This window comes from Mchenga conophoros, linkage group LG15 (assembly GCF_057382185.1).
Source record: "Mchenga conophoros isolate Kocher_MC1m ecotype Shallow Benthic linkage group LG15, M_conophoros_male_GT1.1, whole genome shotgun sequence".
NCBI lineage: Eukaryota > Metazoa > Chordata > Actinopteri > Cichliformes > Cichlidae > Mchenga > Mchenga conophoros.
The window spans coordinates 38802867-38826733 of record NC_140540.1 but is presented as its reverse complement, the minus strand read 5'-3'; the positions used below and the strand labels follow the sequence as shown (position 1 = coordinate 38826733).

Sequence of the window (23867 nt, the reverse complement as noted above, 5' to 3'; positions counted from 1 at the left end):
TCGACTCCAGCTACACAACGCCCAGCTGGAAACATTTCACGCAAGTCGAGCCGCCAGAGATTCACAGAATTTACAAAAAAAATGTTACATTTTTGTGATTTATATCGTTATCGGACGATAGATGTCTTATATCGGGATGTGAGATTTTGGTCATATCGCACAGCCCTAGTTCACTGTCATATTCTATTGTTTAGTATTTCTTTTCTTTTTGCTGTGTGTTGTTTTTTTTATGAGTATCTTGACTCTAATTCGATTAACACAGACTGTAGAACTTGTAAAAACAATTAAATCCAGCAGTGGCTTTATTCTAATAGCCCCTTTTCCCTCCTTATATTTTGCATACTTTGCCCCTGTCAGATTGCCTGGGAGACACTGCAGGAGGAGTTTGCCCGCTTCATGGCTGAATATAAAGGCAAAGACCAGGATGACATTTTTGACAAGTTGAAGGAGGCTGTGAAGGATGACAGTATCAAGAGGCATAAGTGGAATGAGAGGGCCCTGGACAGCCTGGTAAACACACAGTAAAATACCCTCACAAGCAGAAAGTGCACACTTGTTTATTGAAGCTCCCAGAGCAGACAGAATTTCATGATGAGATGCCATCAGCATAGAGAATGTAGTCGTGATGCAAAGAAGCACTGATGCTAACAAGTGGAATGTGTTTTTTGTACCTCTGTGTGTGGTTGTGTCAGAGGGTGATTCAGCACAATGCCCTCGAAGACCGCTCCATCACAGACAAGCCCCAGTGGGATGCAGCAATCCAGTTCATGGAGGAAACCCTGCAGTCACGCCTCAAAGACAGTACGTTGGCTATGATAGGATCATATGTTAAAACTCTCCTCGCAGTCTTAACCACACAAAAACATTTGTAGACTTTTATGGTTCTTTGTAGTTTTGGTTTTTAGTTGGAATCACATCAACACAGTTTCAGGTTCTTACTTTTGTCCCAGACATCAGTCACACACCTGTCCTGACCAGGTTTTAGGTGATCATGCTTTTGTGGTGCTTTTGCTGCCACAATGAGGCATGCTGTTTTTTCTGACGTATGATTTAATTTTGTTCTGTTTTGCTCTTTGCTCTCGACCTGCAGCTGAATCAGTAATCAAAGACATGGTGGGCCCAGACTGGAAGGAGAGGTGGCTGAGTTGGAAGAATCGTACACCAGATCAGGTCAGAATTGCAGGATTTCCTCAGAAGTCATAGTTGTGATGGTGCAGTAGTTTTTATAAGGAGCTTTGAAGCTGTGAAGTGGAAGATCAATAAAAGCTATCACCTTACACAATGGTCTAATTCCATCCACACTGTAGAGCTTACATATAAATATGTAATATTTTACATTCAAATGCTCCTTGAAGTGAAGACTTGCTTTTCTAAACCTTGCAGCATATTCGGAATGAAACAAAAAATGAGCTGGACCGCCTGCTGAAGCTGCACGATGAGCACACGGCTTACCTGGCTAATGATGAAGTCACCACAGTACGGAAGAACCTGGAGGCACGGAGTGTAGAAGTTGACCCGATGCTGGTGAGATGGAACGGATTATTCCAAACATTTTTTTTGTAACAGCAATACCTGGCACTTATGTTTGGCCTCTGTTAACTGGTGAAATATTTCCATACTTGCTCAGATCAAGGATACGTGGCATCAGCTTTATCGGCGACACTTCTTACAGAAGGCACTGTCACACTGCAACCTCTGCAAGAGGGGTTTCTACTACTACCAGAGACACTTTGTTGACTCTGAGGTAAGTAGAAAGAGTTGTCTTTTATTTTTTTTTATGTATTTATGCAGTTTCACCTGAGGTCAGGGTTAGTTTGGAAAAAATGTAACTTTACTCTGGGGCACCCTGTGTACTGAAGGCGGAAGACCTAGCGGGTACACACCCTTGATTTGTGTCTGTCCCAGGCCAAAAATAAAAAATAAAAATGTGATATCCCTGTTTGTTTCTGCAGTTGGAGTGCAATGATGTGGTGCTGTTTTGGAGGATACAGAGGATGCTGGTTATAACAGCCAACACTCTACGACAGCAACTTACCAACACTGAAGGTGAGCACTGTGGACTGGGGCTGGGGGCGCTATATTATTTCCATAACAGCAGTTGTAGCTATTTATGGAATAAAGGTAAAACTATAGAATATCAAACCTTCTATTTTTAATGATTTCAGCCTTGTAGTTGTCATTTCTGTGGGTTTGTTTTTCTTGTATCTTTTTGTAAAACCAACAGGTTATTGGCAGGAATTTTACTTCCTCCTTTTGATTTTTTCCCTCCTGGTGGAGTAAGTTGTTCCATCAGTGGTACTTTGTGTGAAACATGTGAAAAATGCAGTGCAGTGAATCTAGTTGCACGCCATCCCCAAAGCTGATACTGAGATCAGATTTCACTGTTGGTTAGAAATGTTTGACTGAAGTCGTCTCTGCACTTTCATTGTTGGGCTTAGTGATTTTTATATCCTTTAGCAAGGTTCCAGTAGTTATCCAGATTATCTATAAAGTAAAGACAAATGTGAGAGTGACAGTCCTTCTCCGAGTCTTTTTAATCATTATAAAGTGTTTTCATAACTTGATTCATCAAAACAAAAGATCGACAGAAAAGTGCATTTCATTGTTGTTGGGCCAGGCATTGATTATTATTGTTTCTTGTGTATCTGTCTCTGTGTCCGTGCTCGCCAGTGCGCCGATTGGAGAAAAACGTGAAGGAAGTGTTGGATGACTTTGGAGAAGACATGGAAAAGAAGACCCAACTCATAACTGGCCGCCGAGTCCAGCTGGCTGAGGATCTCAGTAAGACACACAAACACTTGCAGAGCAGAAAATACACTGCAGATACACAAAGGCTATAAAGAAACACCTGCTGAGTCTGATTGTTCCTATTTAAGCTTCACAGTTCTTAACTCAGCGTCACAGTAGTTTGCATGCTAACCTACTACACTATCAGATATTATATACAGTAATGTGCAAAAGTTTTAGCCAGGTAAGAAAAAAAAATGCTGTAAACAAAGAATGAGTGTTAATCATTTATTTTCATCAATCAACAAAATGCAGTGAATGAACAAAAGAGAAATCTAAATGAAATCAATATTTGGTGTAGCGACCCTTTGCCTTCAAGACAGCATCAATTCTTCTTGATACACTTGCACACAGTTTTTGAAGGAACTCGGCTGAAAACTTTCTCTTTTTTTTCCCCACACCTGCCTAAAACCTTTGCACCGTACTGTATGCATATCTTACTTTGACCACTCAGGTCAACTACGTTATATTAAGCACGTGGATCCATTCTATAAAATCCTAGAGTCATCAGTAGGTGGCAGTGATGCTTCAGGAATTTATATTGATTAGTCCAGTATGGCAGTATTATTGCATTTAAGTTAAGCTAACAGTACAGGCCGGCTAAAAAGGCCTGTTTTCAGTTGCCTAGAAAATAGGATGCTCTCTAAGAAGTAGGTAAAAGCAGACAGAAAATATTTGTAAAGCATTTAAAGCTGTTTCTATTTGAAAAATGTACAAAGACGTACAAATGAATTGTTCAAGCAGAAGAACATTATTTAAAGGAATATTTATTTATATGTAAGCTTATTTTTTACAGCAATGAGAAGTTCAAACGGGGGAAACAGAATAACAGAAAAGACCAGAAAAGTTTTGTGTTTCTTAAAAACGCATCACGTGGAACATTTCAGAACTAATTTATTGAATTAGTAATAGGTTCAAATACATGATTGGATATAAAAAGAGATGCTGAGTCTTTGAGGAGTAGAGATGGAGAGGAGCTCAGGCAATAGTTCAGTTTAATAAAACTGCTTCTCATTTTAAAACTAAAAAGAGTTGGAGAAATCGCTGAGGTTAATTCATCTATATCAGTCGTCATCAAGTAACAGTAGGTTAATATAAATGACAACACGCACCATAGATGCTCTCACATTAAGCTTAAATAAGCAAAGAAATTAAGACATTAGCTAAATAATAGAAGTGTATTTAAATTTATACTTTTTATTAAAAAAAAGAAGCAGCTGTTTTCAGCAATCTGATAAGGGGTAACCACAGCGCCTAGCTCTGCCCGTTTAATTTGGCTGTGTTTTACGTGGTACGCCCTTCCTGACACAACCCCAGAAGAGATTTTTAATCTTGTGCACATAATCTCTTCAACGCCTACTGGGAGTTCCTTTAAATTTTGCACAAGTGTTCACTTGGACTCTAGCAAGAACTGATTATTAATGATTGACCCATCTCCTCCTTTCCTTCTGTAATTTTGAGGAAACTGCTCTTGCTTAAGCACAGATATGTTTTTGCAAATAAAATGACTCGTTCTCAAAAGTAATTCGTACTGATGTTAATTACAAAATAAGACACTCTGTTCCTACAGCGACGCAGTGCACATGTGCTGTATCTCCTCTGTAAGTGAGTTTTGGGAAACTTTTCTCGGGGGTGGACCGATATATCTGCTAATTTTTACCTGTCAGCCTTTTGAAGGCTCTTAATTAAAAGCTGGTGCAATGAGTCTTCTCCAGCATTGGTCTTATTCAGAGAAGCTCTGCTTGCTAAGCAGTTTGTGTTTGCAAAGTGGCACACATGGCTTGCTGCCATTTCAGAAGTATCTGTGACACACACACGAGCATGCGCATGCATAATGACTGTTCCTGTCACCACAGAAGTACACAACAATTTAGACACACTTGCCTTTAAGTTGTAATTTTCTCACATTTAATCCAAGTCAAAGCACAGTGTTAAAACACTGCAAATGCCTGCATGATCTCAGAGTTTAAAGAACAATACGTGCCTCAAATACACACATTAGAGTGAAGTCAGTTTTTGCAGGAATCATTCTCCTGTCAACTTCTTTTAGATTTTGTTGACTTTCATATGTTGCATGTAAGCTCTGATTGTCAAAAACACATTAGTGCTTTTATTACCTTCCATGTAAACAACAGCAGACCACATGTACAGTATTTAAGTAGGCATAGTCATGCTACATTAAGAGGCACTCAGAGAAGACAGAAACACACACGGAGGTTTTTGCTGAGGGTTTTTCTGTCACAGAGCCCCCTCTCCATTCCACACACCGTCAGCCATGTCTAGACCTGCCTGGCCTTGCAAATTCTATAAGGCAAGTGGATCCATAAACTTTTCCAAACATGACATCCCCACTTTCCATCTGGAAAGACTGTCCTCACTAATAGATGTAGGAGTGTGTCTGGAATTTCTTAAGAAACCATGTAGTGTAGGACCACACCTGTGCATGCACACACATTTATTTTGTTTCTTTATGAATTATTTGTAGTGAAGTGTTTACTTCACTCTTTAAATCTGCATCAATACAAGCAGCCATCATTTGGAGGGTCAGATGGGAATTTTGACATCAGGAAAAACAAATCTGTTTATTGTAATTTGAAGGTATAATGAACGTAAATGTAAACAGAATAAAATACTCTGAGTCACCATGAACCACTGACCATGAGATGCAGTTTTCTTTATTGCATTTTACTCCTCATATCTCACTCCCTTCACTCCTATCTCTACTGCCGACTGAAATATAACACCACTTATTTTGTTGTAACTCATAACTAGCATTCCAGCCTAACATTGCAGTCTGCTGGAAATGTACCTCACAGCACGCCGCCCTTTTGCAGCCCTAATTTTACAGTGATGTCAAATTTTTTCTTTTCCTCCTGCTAATAAAATGTATGTTCCAGAGTTTGAGCTTTGTCAGTCTGTCAGGTTGAGTTAGTGGGTGAGTGGAGGATCTGGGTCATTAGCTGTCGGACACTTTGCGCAGGGCATTCGGTGTAACACAGCCTAGACCTAAGTGTGTGGGTATGTGGGTCCTTGAGTCTAGACTGAACCACGTGGCTTATGGGCTGAGTTGGTGACATGCCTCAATTTCCTCTGGGCAAAGATTTCTTCTTTTTTTTTTTTTTTAGTTCCTTTTTTAACTGAAAGGCTCATCATAAAGGTTTCCTTTGCAGAAGCTTTTCACTCGTGCAAATATAGTAACTGGACATGGCAAAGCATAATTAATAAAACCCAACTTAAGCATTCTTAATTAGAAGTATCAGGTAGTGATTACTTTGTACTTTTAAGGACATTTCCGCTGTTAGGAGACCCTAAATCTGTCTTTAGCAACATCAGGTGGTTACTACATTTAAGAACACATGATAGGAATCACACATGGTTCCTTCCGAAACATGCAGTTCTCGACAGGAGAAGATTTTTGTTTGTTTTTTTTGTCTGCATCTGTGTGAAACAGCCTTATTCAATGTAGTTCCATCAATCATGAAATCATCTTTTCTTTGCAATATCGTTTCTCCTTCATTCTCCAGACTTTTTAGAAACAACAGGTCAGATTGCCTCAGGCCCAAACTATGGCCTGACCCCACAGGTCAGCCAGCTGATACCATAGGCTACTTGATCCAGCTATTTTTTTTTTTTTTAACTGGCTCCAACTCCCTGGGTCATTCTGACCCTATTTCACTGCCTCTGTTAAAATCTATCCACCTGATCCTGTCTATCACTTTTCTCCCTTGGCAGAGGGAAAGAAAAACACAATGGGCAAATCTCAGAGGAGGGCTCACCTTCACCTTTATAGCCTCTCCGGTTAGAGAGGAGAGAAAGTGGGAGAGATGGGAGACATTAGAAAAGATAAACACACTTAAAAGCAGAAATGCGCTTCCAGGGGTGGACTGCTGTTAAACTCGTATTTGCCCCTACTCGCAGACAGACCTACGATCACTCAGGTTACAAATACAGGTCAGGTGTGTGCGTGAGGGAGAGCATGAAAACTCTGTTAATTAATAGTACGCTGCAAAGCGGGGGTGTGTGTGTGTTTGTCAGCGTGTGCCGGACCAGCTGTATGGCACAGTGCCGTCTCTGGAGCAAAGCCCAGGCCTAATGTGCAGGCAGAGCCCTCTTAGGAGACCACTGGGCTGTCGCTTGGCTGCTTCATTGACCCTCATAGAAACGTAGTGCAGTGTGTATGTGTTTGAGTGTGTTTGCATGTGTCTGTGCTTGTTAGAGCTACTGTGGTGGCTGATTATAGACAGCGCACTGTACCACATTGTTTCAAGGATTGCTTTTATTTTATCAAGCCGTGAATGTCGTATTTAATGTCGTGAGTTTGCACCATTTTTCTATGTCAGCACTTTGTTTTGTGTGAGATATTTGTCAGTTGTAACACACAGATCTGTTCAAGGAGTTGGTGTTTAATGTTTATGTTAACATTGAGTTTAGTGTATTCATGTGTCTTCATGTGTATTCATGCGTTTTTATACTTAAAAAAAATCATCTGATACTATTATTAGTATAAATGCAGACTCGTTATTTCACCACACATCTGCAGTTCAATTCAATTCAATTTTATTTATATAGCGCCAAATCACAACAACGGTCACCTCAAGGCGCTTTATGTTGCAGAGTAGATCATACAATAATAGATACTGCTTTGCTTGCAGTGTCCACAAATCGAAATCCGGTGTGTAAATGGAAGGTGGAACAGTTTTTTATTTCTTCCTAGAGCCAGTTTGGCTGTTTTGGAACAGGAAGGAGCAGATTCCAGCAGTCACTCCCACATTGGTGGCTTTTTATCTACCTTGTCAGATTGTTGAAGAACGTGCACACAGTGCACTGGTCCCTGAATATATAAATAGAAATGCACATTTGCACCTCCTTTCTACTTTCCCCAAAATATTTTCAGTCCCAAGATTAAAAACTCATATTTCTCCACAAATGGATGGGTTTTTTCAACATACAGTATTACATCCCTATTTATTTATTTTTAATAGGTTAGTTGGCGAGTTTAAAACCTGGTCATGGTTGTTTGTAATAATATATTTCAGATTTGGTCATTACGGTTGAATTTCCAAGTTCCCAGGTGGTATTTTCATCTGCAACGCCCCCCTCAACTCAATTTCCAACTCAAAAAGTCACAGTAGACCCACCAATCCAGTGTTAGCCATCATGGCAGAACTTGAACGTAAACAGTAATGAAACTGCAGTAAGTCTGTACTGCCACTGTTGTGTATTTGTGACTCATTAAATAAGCCATTAACAGAACACTGACTAGACTCTATCTATGAACATGCTGCAGTGGCGTTTTTAAGCACAAAAAAATGTATTGCTCAGCTTTGCTAGCGATGCATGACTACTCTGGGATCTGTTATTTGGGATTTTTTGATTTTTCTAAATGTATTTGATCACTCTTTGATATCTTTTTTGTGAACTTATTGTCTGTTATTCCTTTGTACAAGACTGAGCATCTCTGCTTTAAACGTAAAACTTCTGAATAATCGATTACAGTGTTCACCACAAATGTGTTTGACTGTTTTGAGGAGAAATGATAAAACACATTTAGTCTTTCTTTCCTTTTTTAAAGTTTGAATCCATGTTGACAGCTCATGATTGTCACTACACGGGAAGTTAGGCATTTCACGCTGCTTGGACAACAAAATCAATCAGTCTCACACTTTGGTTGCTGACACATTTTGGGAGGGGTCGATTCAGATGAACACCTGGGACCGAATAACCTTTTACATTAAGTTCATCTCCTCAGCAGCAGGCTCATTGGCTCTGATAAATGCAAGAGCGTGTGGAAAATTATGGATTTGAGCTTTTGTGACACGAGGGTTAGCTGAGGGTCGTGGAATGAAAGGTGTCAACAGAAGGTGCTCTGAAAACAGTGCTAATGTGTGAAGTGTTTGCGTGTTTGCACATGCAGTCACTTTCTCCTTTTTCTCGCGTGGAAGCCGAACACAATGAGGCTGTGGTTGTCTGGGCTTGCTCAGCGGAATGCCCTCTCAGCCTCACGCTCACTTCGTTTCCTTTCATCTCCTCCCCCTCGTCCTCTTTTGAGCAGCTTCCTCCAGAGTGATTAGGGAAGGCTCATTGAGAAGTGCTCCTCTGTTCTCCCCTGCTGTAAGGGATGACGTATCATCTTAAGGTGTTGTGTGCACATGTTCCCTCATTCAGAAGAGAGGGGAGCAGAGGGTGGTGGCATGCTGTTGCTGCTGTTGCTTGTACAAAGCTTTGCGGTGCTTCTGTTGCTTTTCTTTATGACTTTAAGGTCATAATTCATTAGGAATTAATGCTGCTGCTGTTGAAGCTTGTTTAGAATTAGACATATTTCCAGATCTGCACACAAACAATCATTAAAGATGCTTAACTAGCTTTTTCCTCAACTATGTTTTTATGTCAAACTACAATGGCACACGGTCAGAGGTGTCTTTTTATTCAGAATGAGAACATTTACAATAAACACAGCTGCCAATTTCCATGAATAATTTTTAATCTCTGTACAACTGCATTCAGAACACAGCATTTCCACACTCTTTCCCAGCGGGTGTTTGAATCCTCTAGGGCTGCCCTTTGTCACTGACTATATTCATGAAACCCAGCACCTTCCAGATTTCAGGATCTCGGGTTGTCTTTTTTGCTGAGGATGTGGGCCTGGTGGCTTCATTGAATGGCAACCACAAGCTCACACTCTTGCAGCGTGTACCATGGCTCTCAACCGAAAAAGGGTGAGTGCCCACTTCAGGTTTAAATATGAGTTGCTGCCCCAAGTGGACAAATTCAACTGTTTCAGGGTCTTGTTCAGAAGCAAGGGTACAGTGGAACCTGAGATTTACAGGCAGTTCTGTGTAGTGTTTGCAGTGATGTGGCCTCTGTACTGATCTGCTGTTGTGAAGACAGAACTGCCACTATATTGTTTTTTGTTTTTTTGTTTTTTTACGGCCGACCAAGACAATATTACAGATACAAGCAGCAGAAACGGTGCCTGGGCTCAGAGAGAGGAACTCAGAGCTGTTACTCCAGCAAATCAGAAGGACCCTGCTGCAGTGGTTCAGACGTCTGTCTAGGAACTGTCAGAATGTGTGTGGTGAGGGGTTTGAACATGTCCAACTGGGACTCTCCCCTCTGGCATTCCCAGGAAAGGCTGAAGAGATTATGTCCCTCAGCTGGCTGGGATGAGGAATGTTTGAGTTTAAACTGCTGCCTCCACAACCCAGATCTGACTCCCTCTTCTGACAGTGTGAATAAGTTAAACGACACATTTAATTCCTGAGATATCTTAATATATAAAAAATAAATTACTTCACTCTATTACTTAAATACTTTGGTCCAGTATGAATGGCCTTGGGGGAGGTCATCAGTAGGAAAAGCTGTAAAACTTGTGAAAAGTCCAAACTGTATGCCCCTCTTTCACCTTTTTCTGAAGCTTCCCATTGGCTGGATTCATCTTTGTCAGACGAAGTTCGGTATCAGGGCTTTATGTTTGACACCCATGCTCTACAGTGACCAGTGATTTTGCAGACAGACTTTTCTGCACTCCTATTTTTTTCTTAAATGTTAGTCCTCACTTATTAACAAAGCTTTTTTTTTTTGGTCCACTGGCAACTACATAGTATAAAGCTTCTTGTCACCTCCCACCTACTGTGTGTACTACGTTTGTGTTTTGTATATATCTGATCACCAATCAGACGTGTGTAGCTGTTTGTGGTATCCTGCCTTAACTCTAACTGCCTCTGAATGCATCTACACTAGTCAGAAGTGTGGTTTTGTAAACCGGGAGTCTTATTAGTGTTACAAGTAGGTTTTTTTTTTTCTTCCCCCCACAAAGAAGGAAACCTCAGACTGCAGAGTCACTGCCAGATGATTCATTTTCTCCTTGGGAGCATCAAGTACACAAACAGTAGATCTAGAAGTTGTCATAACACTGGCAAATATGAAGCAGTACTTTGTGTATTTCATTTCATGTTGTTTGGTAAATGTTGTGGGACTTACTGCTTTTCTGTTGTGAGGCACAATCAGATATCTGTAAATCCTTTTTGGTTTTTCCACATTTTGACAGCTCTCTTTGTTCACTTGTTCAGTAAAGTACAAGTGAAGAGAGACTAAGATGTTTTTCCATAATATCTGCTTTATTAGAGGGAGTTTTATTTCCCCGTAATATTCGCTGATTGTTGCTGTTGTCATACGGAGAGCAGCCGTTGTTCAGGATGCCTAGCAATCAAAAGGTTGTTGGTTTGATTCCCAGCTCCCCCTCTCCTCCTCCTGAACTCCAAATAGCTCCGTGTGTGTGTGTGTGTGTGTGTGTGTGTGTGTGTGTGTGTGTGTGTGTGTGACTGAATAGTGGTTCACAATTGCGTTTTGAGTGGTTAATAAGACTAGCTATCTTTACATAAATGCCAGCTGATTTTCAACGCGTCTTGTCTTGTTTTTCAAGGTAATTTTTGAAACTGTCTAGCTTGAACTTCCTACCACAATAAAGTGGATTGCTTCTTCAGTTACTCCCTCGTTACCTTTGCTCGGCTTAACTGTTTCTTCAAGTCTCCTTTCTGTTACTTCCAGCTATAATACCATCAACAGTTTTTTCCAACTGCTGTGTATTACTGGTTTCTCTTTCATTGTGCTCTTTCTTTTCTTGTTATCAAAGCTCTCCCACCAGCCAGCTGCCACCGTTTACCAAAGTCAAGACCTGTTTCTCTTTCCACTTTCCCATCATCTGTCTCTTCCCCTTTATTCCTCGCTGACTTCTCGCTTCCTTCCTGCACTCTGGCGCATCCATCCATCCATCTATCCATCCTCCCATGTCAAGCACCAGGAATCTTTGTTTTGCACACACACACTTGTGCACACACAGGCATGCCCATCATATGATTGACAAGCTGTTGTTATTGCTGATCATTAGTCATGAGCATTTGTTTAAACAGGGTTAGACAGAGGACTTAATTACCTTTGCATCACCGTTTAATTTAGAAAAAGAGGAAGAAACGCAAGCAGTACAAGATTAAAAAATTGAGTTTCATTCATTGAAACAGCTTCAGTGTTATTCAGTTTGTTGTTAATCTTTGGACTGCATTATTCAGACCACAGCGTCGTAACACCCGTTTGTCTGCTTGGAAATATCCTCCCTAGATAGAAGATCTGTGAATAAATCAAATGGACTACAGAAGCAGGAAAAAAAGCTGCATGCTTTAGATGACAACCAGGCAAGAGGTGATGATGGAAGTGGTGATGCAAACAAAAAAAGGGGGAAAAATGAAGGAGATTGTGAAGCCATCTCTCATTCCCCTCAGGGAAAGAGAGAGTTAAGTGTGGGAAAATAGGAAAGAGAAAGATGTGTGGTGATGGGAGGGAAAAGCAAGGCTTCTGTTCACATGTTCCCAGCACAGTTTGGCCACCGGGGAGCCATTCCCACTGATCGCCGTGTCACTCACACACATGCACACACCAAGCTCTGACATCAGGTGCTGTTTAAAATGAGGTAATAGGAAAACCATACGCTCTCTCTTGTAGGCAGTTTAAAACAGCACATGGTGTAGTTTTCTGTTTTTGTTTTTTATAATGGATTTTTATTGTTGTGGATTCTGTGTTGCAGTATAGCAAAATAAAAATGTGGTGCAAATGCGAGAGATTTGTTGCCAATATGATGCATTTTGTTTCCATTATACTATTATAAAAGTAATGTAGGATTGATTGGAGAGCTTGCAAGGAAATGGTCCAACTAAACAGGCGCAAATATGAAATCATTAGGTTTCCAAAAAATCTATTATGCCGGCTGGTTTGCATAAGTGTTTTTTATAAATAAAAGGGATTCTCGAGCAGCGTATTTTACAAGAATACTTGTAAACTAAAAGAGGAAACGGTGCTACTTTCTCCATCTTTGCAGGTAAAACACCTGCAGTTCACTAAGTTACCAAGTTTTTGTGGCTCAAAGGTATTTTAGGCGTTTTCTGTCTTTCCGGTGTTATATCGATATAAGGTGTGTGGAGTCCAGAGCAGCTGGAAGCATGTATTTACCTGAGGGTGGAAAAGGGATGAGGAACGCTGGCCCCGTCTTACTTGCATGTGCTTAATGCAGAGTTCATTGGCAGTTAACCTTAGCCGCACACCTGTGGCTGATTCAGTGCAGGGGAGTTTCTTTGAGGAATCATGACAAGATATCAGTTTAGCCAGACTCTGCTTCACATCCCCGGGCTCATGTGGATCCTCGTGATTGATTGCCACTTAGCCTCACAACTGGCCTCCATTTGACTGCACGAGGTGAGTCTCGGAAAACGTCTACTCCTGACGAGCTGTGATTTACACCATGAGTCATGAGCAGATTTACTGTCTCAGACTTGTTTTATAGAATTTCCTGATATATTTTTAATATGTCTGTTATGTACCGTAGAGTTAAAGCCATCGAAAATGCAAATTTATTCCAAATTTGTCCCCAGTTTTACAATCTTTTGCACTAAAAGTCTGACCAGCAGTCATCACCTGGCTCTTTTCAAAGCATTTTGCTGTTTTTATTTAGACTGCCCTTTGGCTGACCCCACGTTTTGACCTGTTCAGACCACTCTGTGTCTTTCCCCAGGTTAAACTGCGTTCTCACAGGCATCTGTTTTCTAGATAAGAGACTCAAGTGCGAGGGCTGATTCATTGCTCTGTCACTGACATGGCGTTAGGGCTGTTGACATACCGGCACTCCCGGGGTCTCCCATGGACCAGTTTCTGTTATAGCGTGACTATCCAGATTTAGTGACAAATCAAGCAATAGCATGCTGAGGAAAATGGCTTTTCTGTTTGTTACATTAAGAGATCAGCTTTCGGAGAAGGAAAGGCCAGAGAGTTAAATATTCGCTGTCCCCACCTACACTATGACCTTGGCAGTCATGAGCTATAAAAAGTTTCTTCGTGAATGATGACAGGCTGGGACAGGAACCAAGCCCCCACGCCACTCTCTCCAGTGGCCGTTCTGCAAACTGTTGCTCTCCTGTCAGAGCGGCATGCGAAAGAAGCCTGAACCTTGGCGCCAAACTCATCCAGCGAAATCTTTCTGTCGCCACTTTTTTCACGACAGCCATCTTTTCTTCACTGCTCCCTCCCTTTCACATTGAATGAAGAAGAGTGACCACATCCCAGAGGAAGGGGATTAGGTTTTTTCCCCTCCTTCTTCACAGTAAGTTGCAGTTCCCCCAGGTCTTTTTCTCTCTCCTCTGTGGTGGCTACTTGTCCAGCAGGGCCACACAGTCTAATTACAGGTCAATTAAAGACTTTTGGGATCAGTCCTTCTGCCAGCAGTTCAGCCATGGCAGGCTTAGGGGTTTCTACAGAGTGAGAGTGAATGAGATATCATTTCATGTGGAGATCAGCCGAGGGAAGGCCTTGAAAAAGAGGATTTACGGAAAAGGCTCCCCTGTCTTTCTTTTAGTCTGCCAGTCCCTCCACACTTGGTAACCCACACACCACCAAGCATCTTAAAGAAGGGGCCTCTGGGATAGAGGCCAGAGGATTATGGGAATATTCATGACCAGATAAAGGGGTGAGCGGTTGAATGAATGTGTTTTGAGGCTCATCTCTTAGGTAAACAGGCGCTTAAATTGAGTTTTAGATCGCTACTCCCACTGCTCAGTGTGGAACAGGCAATGGTGACTCTGTCCACTTTTTTTGTTGCGTTTCCACAGGACGGTGAAAAGAAAGCCTTGTTGTGGCCTTTTTTTTTTTATCCGGTCCTTTGGTAGCAAACAGATGGTAAAGGAGGGAATAAATATCTGTTCCTCACAGTTTCTATCCACAGAAAATATTGGCTGTTCTGAAAGATGCCATTCACATCCACCCGTGTCCTCCTGGGCTCCTGAAAGCTGCTCATTTTAAAGTCGTTAAGCATCCTGCTTTAAGAGAATGGTAAATGGGCTTTGCTCCTTTGATCTACATCTAGTCTAAATAAAATATATATGGCTATTTGATGTACAGCTAATTGAGCATGGCTGCAAGTGGAACTGATGAATTACAGCAAGTTACTTCATAAATCAACGTTTTGCTTTACTGCAAACTCCGCTACAGTCTACCTGAAGCCATTACACTTCATGTATGCTTTTGGTTTTTTTACACGGATCTAACTTTACAAGCAACCAGCCTGTTTTATCAGAGTGCTTTCCTGCTATTCCATGTGTCAGGTGTTTTCACGTCTGTGGTGTTTAGTCTGCTTAAATCGAACTGGTTTGTTTTCCTCTTCGGTGCAGTTCATTTGCGTAGAGGTGAAGACCGTAATCACACTCGGGTGCTAACCAGAACAGCCGCACTGAGACCCTTCGGAGGGTCTCCGGAGCGGTTCGTTTATGGTGTGAACGTGCTCCGACCTCGATCTGAACAACTACCAGGTGTACATTGTAAGTATGAGCTAAAAACAGCTTCTTGTTCTGGGATGAGGCAAGCTAAAGATCTCTATGGGCTAGCAACTAGCTGTAAATGTAAATTCTTCATGCTGTCCAATAGTCCAGAACACAGCACCTGCTTCCTGTGTTTACTTTTGTTGCTCCCGTCCTGACCAGTAAGCGGGCTGAACATTGTCTCTGCGTAAACATTAAGCAGAATCACAGGTAAAAGCTTTAAGTTTACAAACCCGTCAATGAATTTGTAACAGAGTAAACAAACTGTCGGCGTGAAGCCTGTAACCCTTTCACAACATAATCAACCAAACCAGCTCTGACAGCTTCCCTACAGGCCCAGATGTCAGAGTCTTAAAATAAAGTTTGAATAGCATTTGTAATGCAGTAACAAGCCATTGTCGAATATTTCCAAAATATAATGGTGACCGGCAAATTACCGTTTCGCCCCCAAGGCAGCGAAAAAGAGTTGCATTCAGCAGCTCTCTACCACTATTATTCTCTAAATACACCTGAATAGTAATGACATCTACTTAACTTGATAGGAGTTAGATAATACTGTGGTCCACTGGATGAGTGATGGGTTTTCAGTTGCCTCAGCAGCAGGTGTTATAGAAGAGTGGATTTCACCCTCCCAGTGTAAGCTTTCTCAGGCGGTTCGGGAAATTAGACTAGTGTCTTTTCTTTATCGCAAACCCCCTAATCTCACCTCTAGACCACTGCTGCCTCCAGTGAGCTAGCAGAGCTGGTAGCTGGAAAGGATCCTTAATGTTTGACCTGTGCTAAGCAGTCTATATTTGAAATGCTGAAGCTCTATAGAGCACCTTATCATCAGCCACATCTAAACCCACTGCAAAGCTTTGAAGCTTGAGCCAGGGGATTTCCCAAGTTTTTGATGATCTGACAGCCAGTATCCTCCTTTCCTGACACCAGCCAAAACCCCCTCACCTCCCCCTTCACCCCATAACTCCCATCTCTTTCTTCACGTCGGACAGATGTTGCTAATCCCGTTCTTATTGGGTCGGATTGAGTTATGTTGTCCTGTGGTCAGGACACACAGCCTGTGAAGCCAAACTCTGCGAGCAGCCTTTGAGCCGTGCCTTGTTGTGCGCTGCGTGTTCGAATGGCATACCAGAGGTTTAGGTTTCATTCAGCCCCACACCTGCTGCAGCGACTTGTCAGCGTGCACCTCGACAGGCCCCCTTTAATGCCTCCATTAGGTGTTGTAATCTCCCCCTAACGCCCTGCCATTTTGCCCGAGTGTGTTAACGGAGTATCAAAGGCCGGGGATTTTTTTCCTTCGTTTTTTTTCCCTGCCACCTGCCAGCGGTAAATGTGTGGGAAGGTGAAAAAAGGTGGAGGTGACATGACTGTGCAGCGCTTGCTGGTTTTCAAGACATTTGGGTGGTGTGTGCGTCTCACAGCCAAGCTTTTCTGGCTGTCAGTCAGTTTTTCTCAGTTCTGCCTACCTGTGTGTGTGTGTGTCTGTGTTTTTTTGTTTTTTTTTTTTTTTTTTTTAGGTTATTTTTGTAATCCAGGACTTCTCAGCTTTGCCAGTTTTCAGTTTTGTAGGACATAAGTGTGGGCGTGCCTTCATCTCTCCCAACAACTGTTTCTCTTCCCATCAATCAAGGAAAGGATACCTAAGCAGCCATGCTCCCTTCAAAGGGGGGGCTGCAAACAAGCGCCTGAGTGTGATATTTAGTTTCACTGCAAAGCACGCACGCAGTTATCACTTTTGTACTGATGTGAAATGGACACTTTGGTCACTGTTGCTCCGGGGTCCAAGCCTCAGTGATTTATCTTCTTTAAAAGTCTTTTAAAAGCCGTGTTTTCTGCGGCCTGCCTCGTAGGAAAACAATCGACAATGGTTCGTCTCTGGATCTCTTTGCCTCTGACTGATCAATATAGTGCACTGCTAGTTTGTTTTTCAGAGCTCATGTTTGAGTTTGTGCTTGGGGGAGATCCAGACAGATTAACAAGGGTGGCAGAGAAGCTGCGCAGCCAGCCAGCCGGGCCTGGAGGTACAGCTGGCATCGCAAGCCACGGCTTCCTTTTCTCCCGCGCTGGCCCGCAGACTTCCTTCCACCACTGTTTAATCAGCGATTAAGTCCGCTTTAGACGGCTCGCTCATCTCGTGTGACAGTACACGTTGGGTGGAAGGATTGCTCGTCTTACGCAGTCTCAGGACAATAGGAGTTTAATCACGAAAAGAAGTGAGTGACTATTTCTTCAGTAGACCCCCATTGATGTGAAATGTTGTTGTTACGGTGTCTCTCTTCGTGTCTGCCCTGAAGGTACATAGTAATTTTTTTTTTAAAAAGGGGAGGGGGAGCGAGAGCTTTGATGTGGTCCGTGCTAACCGGGAATGGGTACGCAAGCCGTCATCATGATGTGCGAAGGAGGCCTGCCTTGAGGTTTTGCTGTCACTGTCAGAGGGGACCATCTGGTGTATTGGTGGAGAATGTGTTGAAGTGTCTAACTGTAGAGGTATATCACAGGAATGAGAGCAGATTTATTAAACCTCCACCTCATCCTGGTTCTGTTTACTGACATTTTAGTGTTTTCTTAACTGCAAAAGCTGCAGAAATCAAATTCTCAGTTTTTAAAGAAAATTGGCTGATGCACAGGAAATCACAGTAAAGTTCTGCAAGCAAATAAAAGCTCAGTATTTGTCCACATAGTTATAGTTTTTGTATATGTAACAGAGAAAGACAAATCAGATAACTTGTATTACTCAACAAAAGCTGAATTCATTAGCTGCTACTTTTTTTTAACAGTAATGCAGTACGTTATTTAATTACTCGTCACACAACTCATTAATTACTGTTATGTTCCTCACATGTACGATGATCTGAAAGCCAAAGTGGCATAATTACCAGTTCACTGTATAAATCTCAGGTCACATCTCCACACGCCAACACAAATCCCCATCCTAACGAGGACACGTACGTACTTTCTCTTAGTATTTAAGTATGAACACAAAGCCAGTAACACAACGCAAAGATGAACACATTCACAGAGAGACTTCAAAGCAATCTTCACAGTGATTCTACCTTAGAAACATGAACAGGTAGAAACGGAGGCTTAAAGTCCAGATTGGTCATCACTGCCTTTGTTATGTTAAGTTCAGGCTCTGGCTGCTGGGCTGGTGTCAGCATACAGTCAGCTTCAGCATCACTCTGGGTTCTTGGGTCACTCTGTGTTAGCATGCTGTCTGTGCAGATGGTTGCAAAGAGCTGAGTTTGTGTTAGCAGTAATAAATCTGTCAGTAATCACAATAAATAAATATTATAACATCGTCATGAACTGAAATCAGCTCATGTTGTTTTTTACATTCTATTTATTTGCTTTCTGTCTGCCTGACATGCTGATAACTGAAGAACTACTCGACGCAAGTAACAACATAATTGTAACTTTAACCTCCTAGGACCAGGCCATATGTGGACATCACATTTTGGGTTATTTTGACCAAAATACAGAATTTTGCTCTACAAGGCTCTAAAATTTTAAACTAATATCCTCATATGTGGCTCTTATTTTTCTTAAAAATAATGTAAAAAAAAAATTCTGGTAATTCTTTGTTTTTACATTCATTGGGACCCAATGTGACCAAATATCAAAGAGAAATTAAAAATGCATGCCGTGGAAGAGTTCGGGTCTTAGGAGGTCATTTTAATTACTCAATTTCGTACAGTAACATGTTACTTTACTGTGTTATTAACCTCCTAAGACCTGAACTCTTTCATGGCATTCATTTTTAATTTCTCTTTGCTATTTGGGCTGATTGGGACCTGATGAATGTAAAAACAAAGAATGATGTGATTTTCTTTTCTTTTCTTTTCTTTTCACCTCATTTTTGTTTCTGAGAAAAATAAGATCCCCGTAGGAGGACATTTGCTTCAAATTTCAATAGAACAGTGGCAGTATAACATCCTCATAAGTGGATATCAGGCCCTTGTAGAGCAAAATTTATTATTTTGGTCTAGACAACCCAAAGTGTAATGTCCACATACGTGGACGCCAGGTCCTCGGAGATTAAAAAGTATGACGTGTTCCCAGTAATATATTAACTTTACCTCTGTGGTTTCTTTTATTAGTGGAGGACAAACAATTTTAAAGTTACTGAAGTTATTGCCAGCTAATTTTGTGTTTGCTGACGATTCTGTTCTCTTAACAAACCCACCGTTTGCTTCTCTGCAGAGAAAGTTCGTGAGATCCAGGAGAAACTTGAAGCCTTCATAGAAGCTCTTCACAAGGAGAAATAGATGAACCAGGTATTTGTCTCTGTAACTGTCAGCTCCTAACCAAACTGATGCCCTGTTCACTAAACGCAGCCCGTCTTATATTCTTGTTGTTATCAGAGCTCTTGAAAATAAAGTTTGGATCACAACAGAGAAATGCACTGAGCAAAGACGACTCATCTGTAAATGACTGTCTTCGCCCCAAACACTCACCACACACATCATACCCACCCCTCCACCCCGCGGACACCTATGGAGAGACGGACCTGCACAGAGCGATAAGATGAAGGAACAGTTTTCAGGCTTTCTCTGCGATTTTCTTGTAACTTTTTCTTGGGGTGACCAGAGGGACTTCTGTACAGGAGCCCAAACCTAATAAGAAGCTTGCAGAGTCCTGACAGACGTCTGACCGCTTGTTTTCAATAAATGAGTAAATTGTGTACATGTTTATCTCCAACTTTCTTATTTCTTTTCCACTTTACGTTATGTCCTGGTTTTCTTTGTGTATATGTAATTATGCAGGTGTGTATTCACTGATCTGTGTACAGAGAGACCCTATTGCCATTGGCTCCTTTTGTCTCACCTGGTGCTCCTAAAACATGCCAAGTTAGTAGGCTGGTAGGCACAGAACAAGTCTTGGTTTAGTTTGGTTGCACTTCCAACTTAAAGCACTTACCGTTGTCTCTCTGTGCTGCGAGGGGATTCTCCATGCAGGCTATATGTTCCCCTAAATTAGGTGTTCCTTCTGCAACCTGCAGAACATAGTCAATTAATACTGCATACTACTTCTTTGCAGGATTAAGAGGATATGATATACAATATACAATGCAACACTTTGATTTTATTTCTTATTATTTGGTTCTTTTGAAGTTTAATTAGCAAAAATTAAGTATTTGCATACAATTACCTGATTTAGCTCCAAGCTCAAATGTCTGAGTCCATGCAGATCTGTCTATGTGGCGTTTCTTGGTTTGTGCAATACAAAAACAAGTATTCTAAATTAATTAAGAATTAATTTAGAATACTTAAGCATAATGTAAACACCTTACTAAAAAGACCTCTGCAGTTTGCTTGAGGCGCTTTCAGTAAACAAACACAACAGGTTACATAACCTTTGAAAGATCAGAGCTGATATCATCTGTCAGTTATCGCACATTTCTGTGGCCTCGTCTAGTCCATCCCGGTCCAGTGTCCAGTCACTCAGGGTGGGTTTGGTTCCAACCTACACCAGGTTTCATGTTCTTTCGCGGTAATGTTTGTGTATGCAGCACAGGCACGATTGTCCCCTCTTTATGCTGTTGTAGCTTAAGCATTTGATCGCGCACAAAGAAGAAAAGAGGAAGGGAAGATTTTAAATGCTTTGGTCAAATCACAGATTCTCCCATCAGCCACTCGTTTCCAGTCTTTTTGCTCTTTCCTCGTTCTTATCTTCAGCCCCTCTTATCTTGCACCTCCATCACCCACGTAGACATCTGCTCATTGTACCAAGCTGGGAAAACTGTTTATATTTGCCTGAAGGGGGGGGGTGGTGAGACCGTGTTAGTTCCTCTTCCTTCCTTCCTATCTGTACATGGGGAAAAGATAAAATATAAAACTTAATGGGCAGTCGTGGAGCTACTATCATGTACAGCACCTGAACGCAGAACTGTGTAACAGAGTTGTTGAGTTGGTTCAAAAACGTGTTTTATGTTGTAGAAAATAATGTTTGCATGGTGTATCCCATCCGCTGTGCTTTATTTATTAAATTGTGTTTAAAAGTACAAATTGAAAATAAAATTGACAAATAAAGAAATCATTATTTCGTTTGTTTGGTTGTTTCATGACGTGTCAGCGTTAAACCGATGTTTGCAGCACTGGAAGCTTTTTGCAGTTTTGCCTGCTGGTTCATGCTAGTGGCCTCTAACAATGCTACTCAGGTGAGTCTACACTGACATAACAGTTTTATATTCAGGATCCAAAACATGACTAATTATACTATCGTGACCCTCTGATTTGTTTAAGGTACCATCATCAAGATGATTGCTTTTTCTGGGTGACTCGTGATAGCTTTGTGCTGCTATGATTTTCTGAATTACATGAAAAAAACTTTAATAGGTTGTTTTAATGTTAATAGACTAACGGGTAAACTAAAATTGTGCAGTCTACCTGTTTGCATGTGAACATTATCACTGTGAGCTTATTAGCTTGCAGTTTAATCCACAGAGCAGCTGTTCTGGCCATCCAGCAGTGGAGGGGGTATTGTATTAACCAGCACTTCAGCGTCCTACAAACTGCTATTCCAATTTAAATAATCATTCATTTCCTTGGTCACAGAGAAATAAAGTAAATTCTTAGAATCACTAGAACCTCTTGTCATCTCATTCGGCTGTTTTGCTCTTAATAAATTTTCCCAATGAGTTTAAGGCAGAATTCTTTATGATTCTCTTATAATGCCTCCAGTACACTAACTGTACGTAGTTTCCTTCCATTCTTGTCAGTCTTTAGGTGCACCTATACTGCACATTCATAAAAATATCTATTTAGCCAATCACATGACAGAAACTCTAGACATGATTAACTGGAATAACCACTTGTTACAGCCAAAGTATGCAGAAAGGCATCTGTCAGTGCACAGTATGGCAAACCTTGATGCAGATGTGCTACACAGCAGGCTTCGCTCCTGTCAGCTAACAACAGGAAACTGAGGCTACAATTAACACAGAGCCACCAAAACCAGGGAAAAGAAGAAAAAATGCTGCCTGTTCTTCTGAGTCTGATTTCCTACTGCAACATTCAGATGGCAGAATTAAGCATAAAAACAACATGAAAGCAGGATAACCACCATGTTACAAAACTGAGTTTACTGTACTCGGATGGCCTCCACAGTCACCATGTGATGGACCGAGCAGTGAAGGAAAGCCAGGCACAGGTTAAAGTCTTTTTGTTTAACCCAAACACAAACGTGGTTAAATTATGCAGAGAAATCTAAATCTTGGGCCCATAGAAGAGGTCAAAGTAACAGAACTCTACTCAAAAGCTGATGACACCCAATAATACAAACTCAAACAAGCAGACCTGCCTAAAGAGACAAAGGGGAAATAAATGGTGGCTGATCAGCAGACAAAAAACACCCTGATGTTTGGTAGATATTACCACTGTATGGCTGTAGCTGCAGCCATCACACACCAGTAGAGCATGTTTGGAGTGAGGTACAACAGGAGCATCTCATGAAAGATGTCCAACAAAGCAGCAGCAGCTGTGTGATGCTATCATGTCAACATGGGCCAAAATATCTGAGAAATGTTTCCAGCATCTTGTTGCACCATGAAGAATGAAGGCAGGTAAAGGGGATCTAGTCCAGTACCAGCAAGGTGTACGTAATAAAATATTAAGAGTCGAGACTCCATCTGTCTGAACCTTCAGTGTTTGTCTGCTCTGTAACATGAACCGTATATAAAAGACAGATGTTTTTTTAATTTACCTTCTCAGTAAATGCTTTACTGATAATTTTGTGGTCTCAATCACTAGTTTCATTCATTATTGAATGAAAATTTAATGAAATGAATAAACAGCCTACTTGTGGCTGACAGGTGAATATCATATAGACATACAAATCTGCCCCACGCTCATCACATCTGGTTTAAAAGCACACTCGTGGCAATAGTAAAAATACTCAGCCTGAAGTTTGAAGACAGAACAAGTCGGGGGTGATGTCAAGCTTGCTACTTCCCTGTTTGATGAAGCGTCTATGTGTTCTATGTATGGATTTATCATGTTGTGTACTTTTATCATAAAGCTGGCTGCTGCTGTTTGGAGGGAAGCCCCCAGCCCGGGTTTGAACAAACTCTGCAGGCTGCTATCTTATCCCAGATCAGACTGAAACTCACTGTAGCCCGAGGCAGCAGGGAGAGGCTCTGCCTGATTAATAAGTCAGAGTCCAGAGGTCCTCCACTTCTGGGCATTTTCTCTTCTTTCACAAGAGCCTGGTTGTTATTGCATCCTTGCATTACTCAAAGGGCATCAGCCTCTGAACCATCACCTGAGGCTTTACACATGAAAATGCTTCTTTCTGTCCTACTATTATATCCCGCTGTTTTCTTAAAAACAAAGTGAAAAAAAAGAAAAAAGCCTAATGACTCTAGCAGTCATGAAAAGAAAGGGGGAAAAGTCAACCTTCAGCAGAAGGCCTTTGTGCTATCAGATAGCCATGTTCAGGGAGCGAGGGAGGCCGGCCTGGACACACTATAACCCATTAGCATCTGCAAAGACCGTCACGTTGACTAATAGCCAGGCGCCACAACAGCACAGTGACGCGGTTTGTGTTTTCTCTCAATCCCCTTTATGCTGCTGACACAAAAGCAGTCAGGCCAGACCTGTCAAATGTGCCACAGCAGTGGACCTGCACAAAGCTTCATTTCTAGTCTTTCTGCAGAAAAAGAAAAGCCCAATCTTGTTGCTTCATTTTTTTTAAATCCACCATCTAATCATACAGACACATTCAGGGCCT

At 41.5% G+C, this 23867-nt stretch overlaps 1 protein-coding gene across 4 annotated transcripts in view; it reads left to right on the top strand.

Annotated features, from left to right (window-relative positions):
- opa1 (OPA1 mitochondrial dynamin like GTPase) overlaps positions 1 to 21186 on the top strand; it is a 35400-nt gene extending 14214 nt beyond the window's left edge. For all 4 annotated transcript variants that reach the window (XM_085247024.1, XM_085247022.1, XM_085247023.1 and 1 more), the window contains 9 exons: positions 358 to 510; positions 693 to 801; positions 1091 to 1170; positions 1384 to 1524; positions 1628 to 1744; positions 1953 to 2046; positions 2671 to 2781; positions 19341 to 19414; positions 19502 to 21186. In XM_085247024.1, the coding sequence (XP_085103150.1) occupies positions 358 to 510; positions 693 to 801; positions 1091 to 1170; positions 1384 to 1524; positions 1628 to 1744; positions 1953 to 2046; positions 2671 to 2781; positions 19341 to 19405 (870 nt within the window). In that variant the 3' untranslated portion in view covers positions 19406 to 19414; positions 19502 to 21186. The remainder of the gene's footprint in view (positions 1 to 357; positions 511 to 692; positions 802 to 1090; positions 1171 to 1383; positions 1525 to 1627; positions 1745 to 1952; positions 2047 to 2670; positions 2782 to 19340; positions 19415 to 19501) is intronic.
- The last annotated feature ends 2681 nt before the right edge of the window (positions 21187 to 23867 follow it).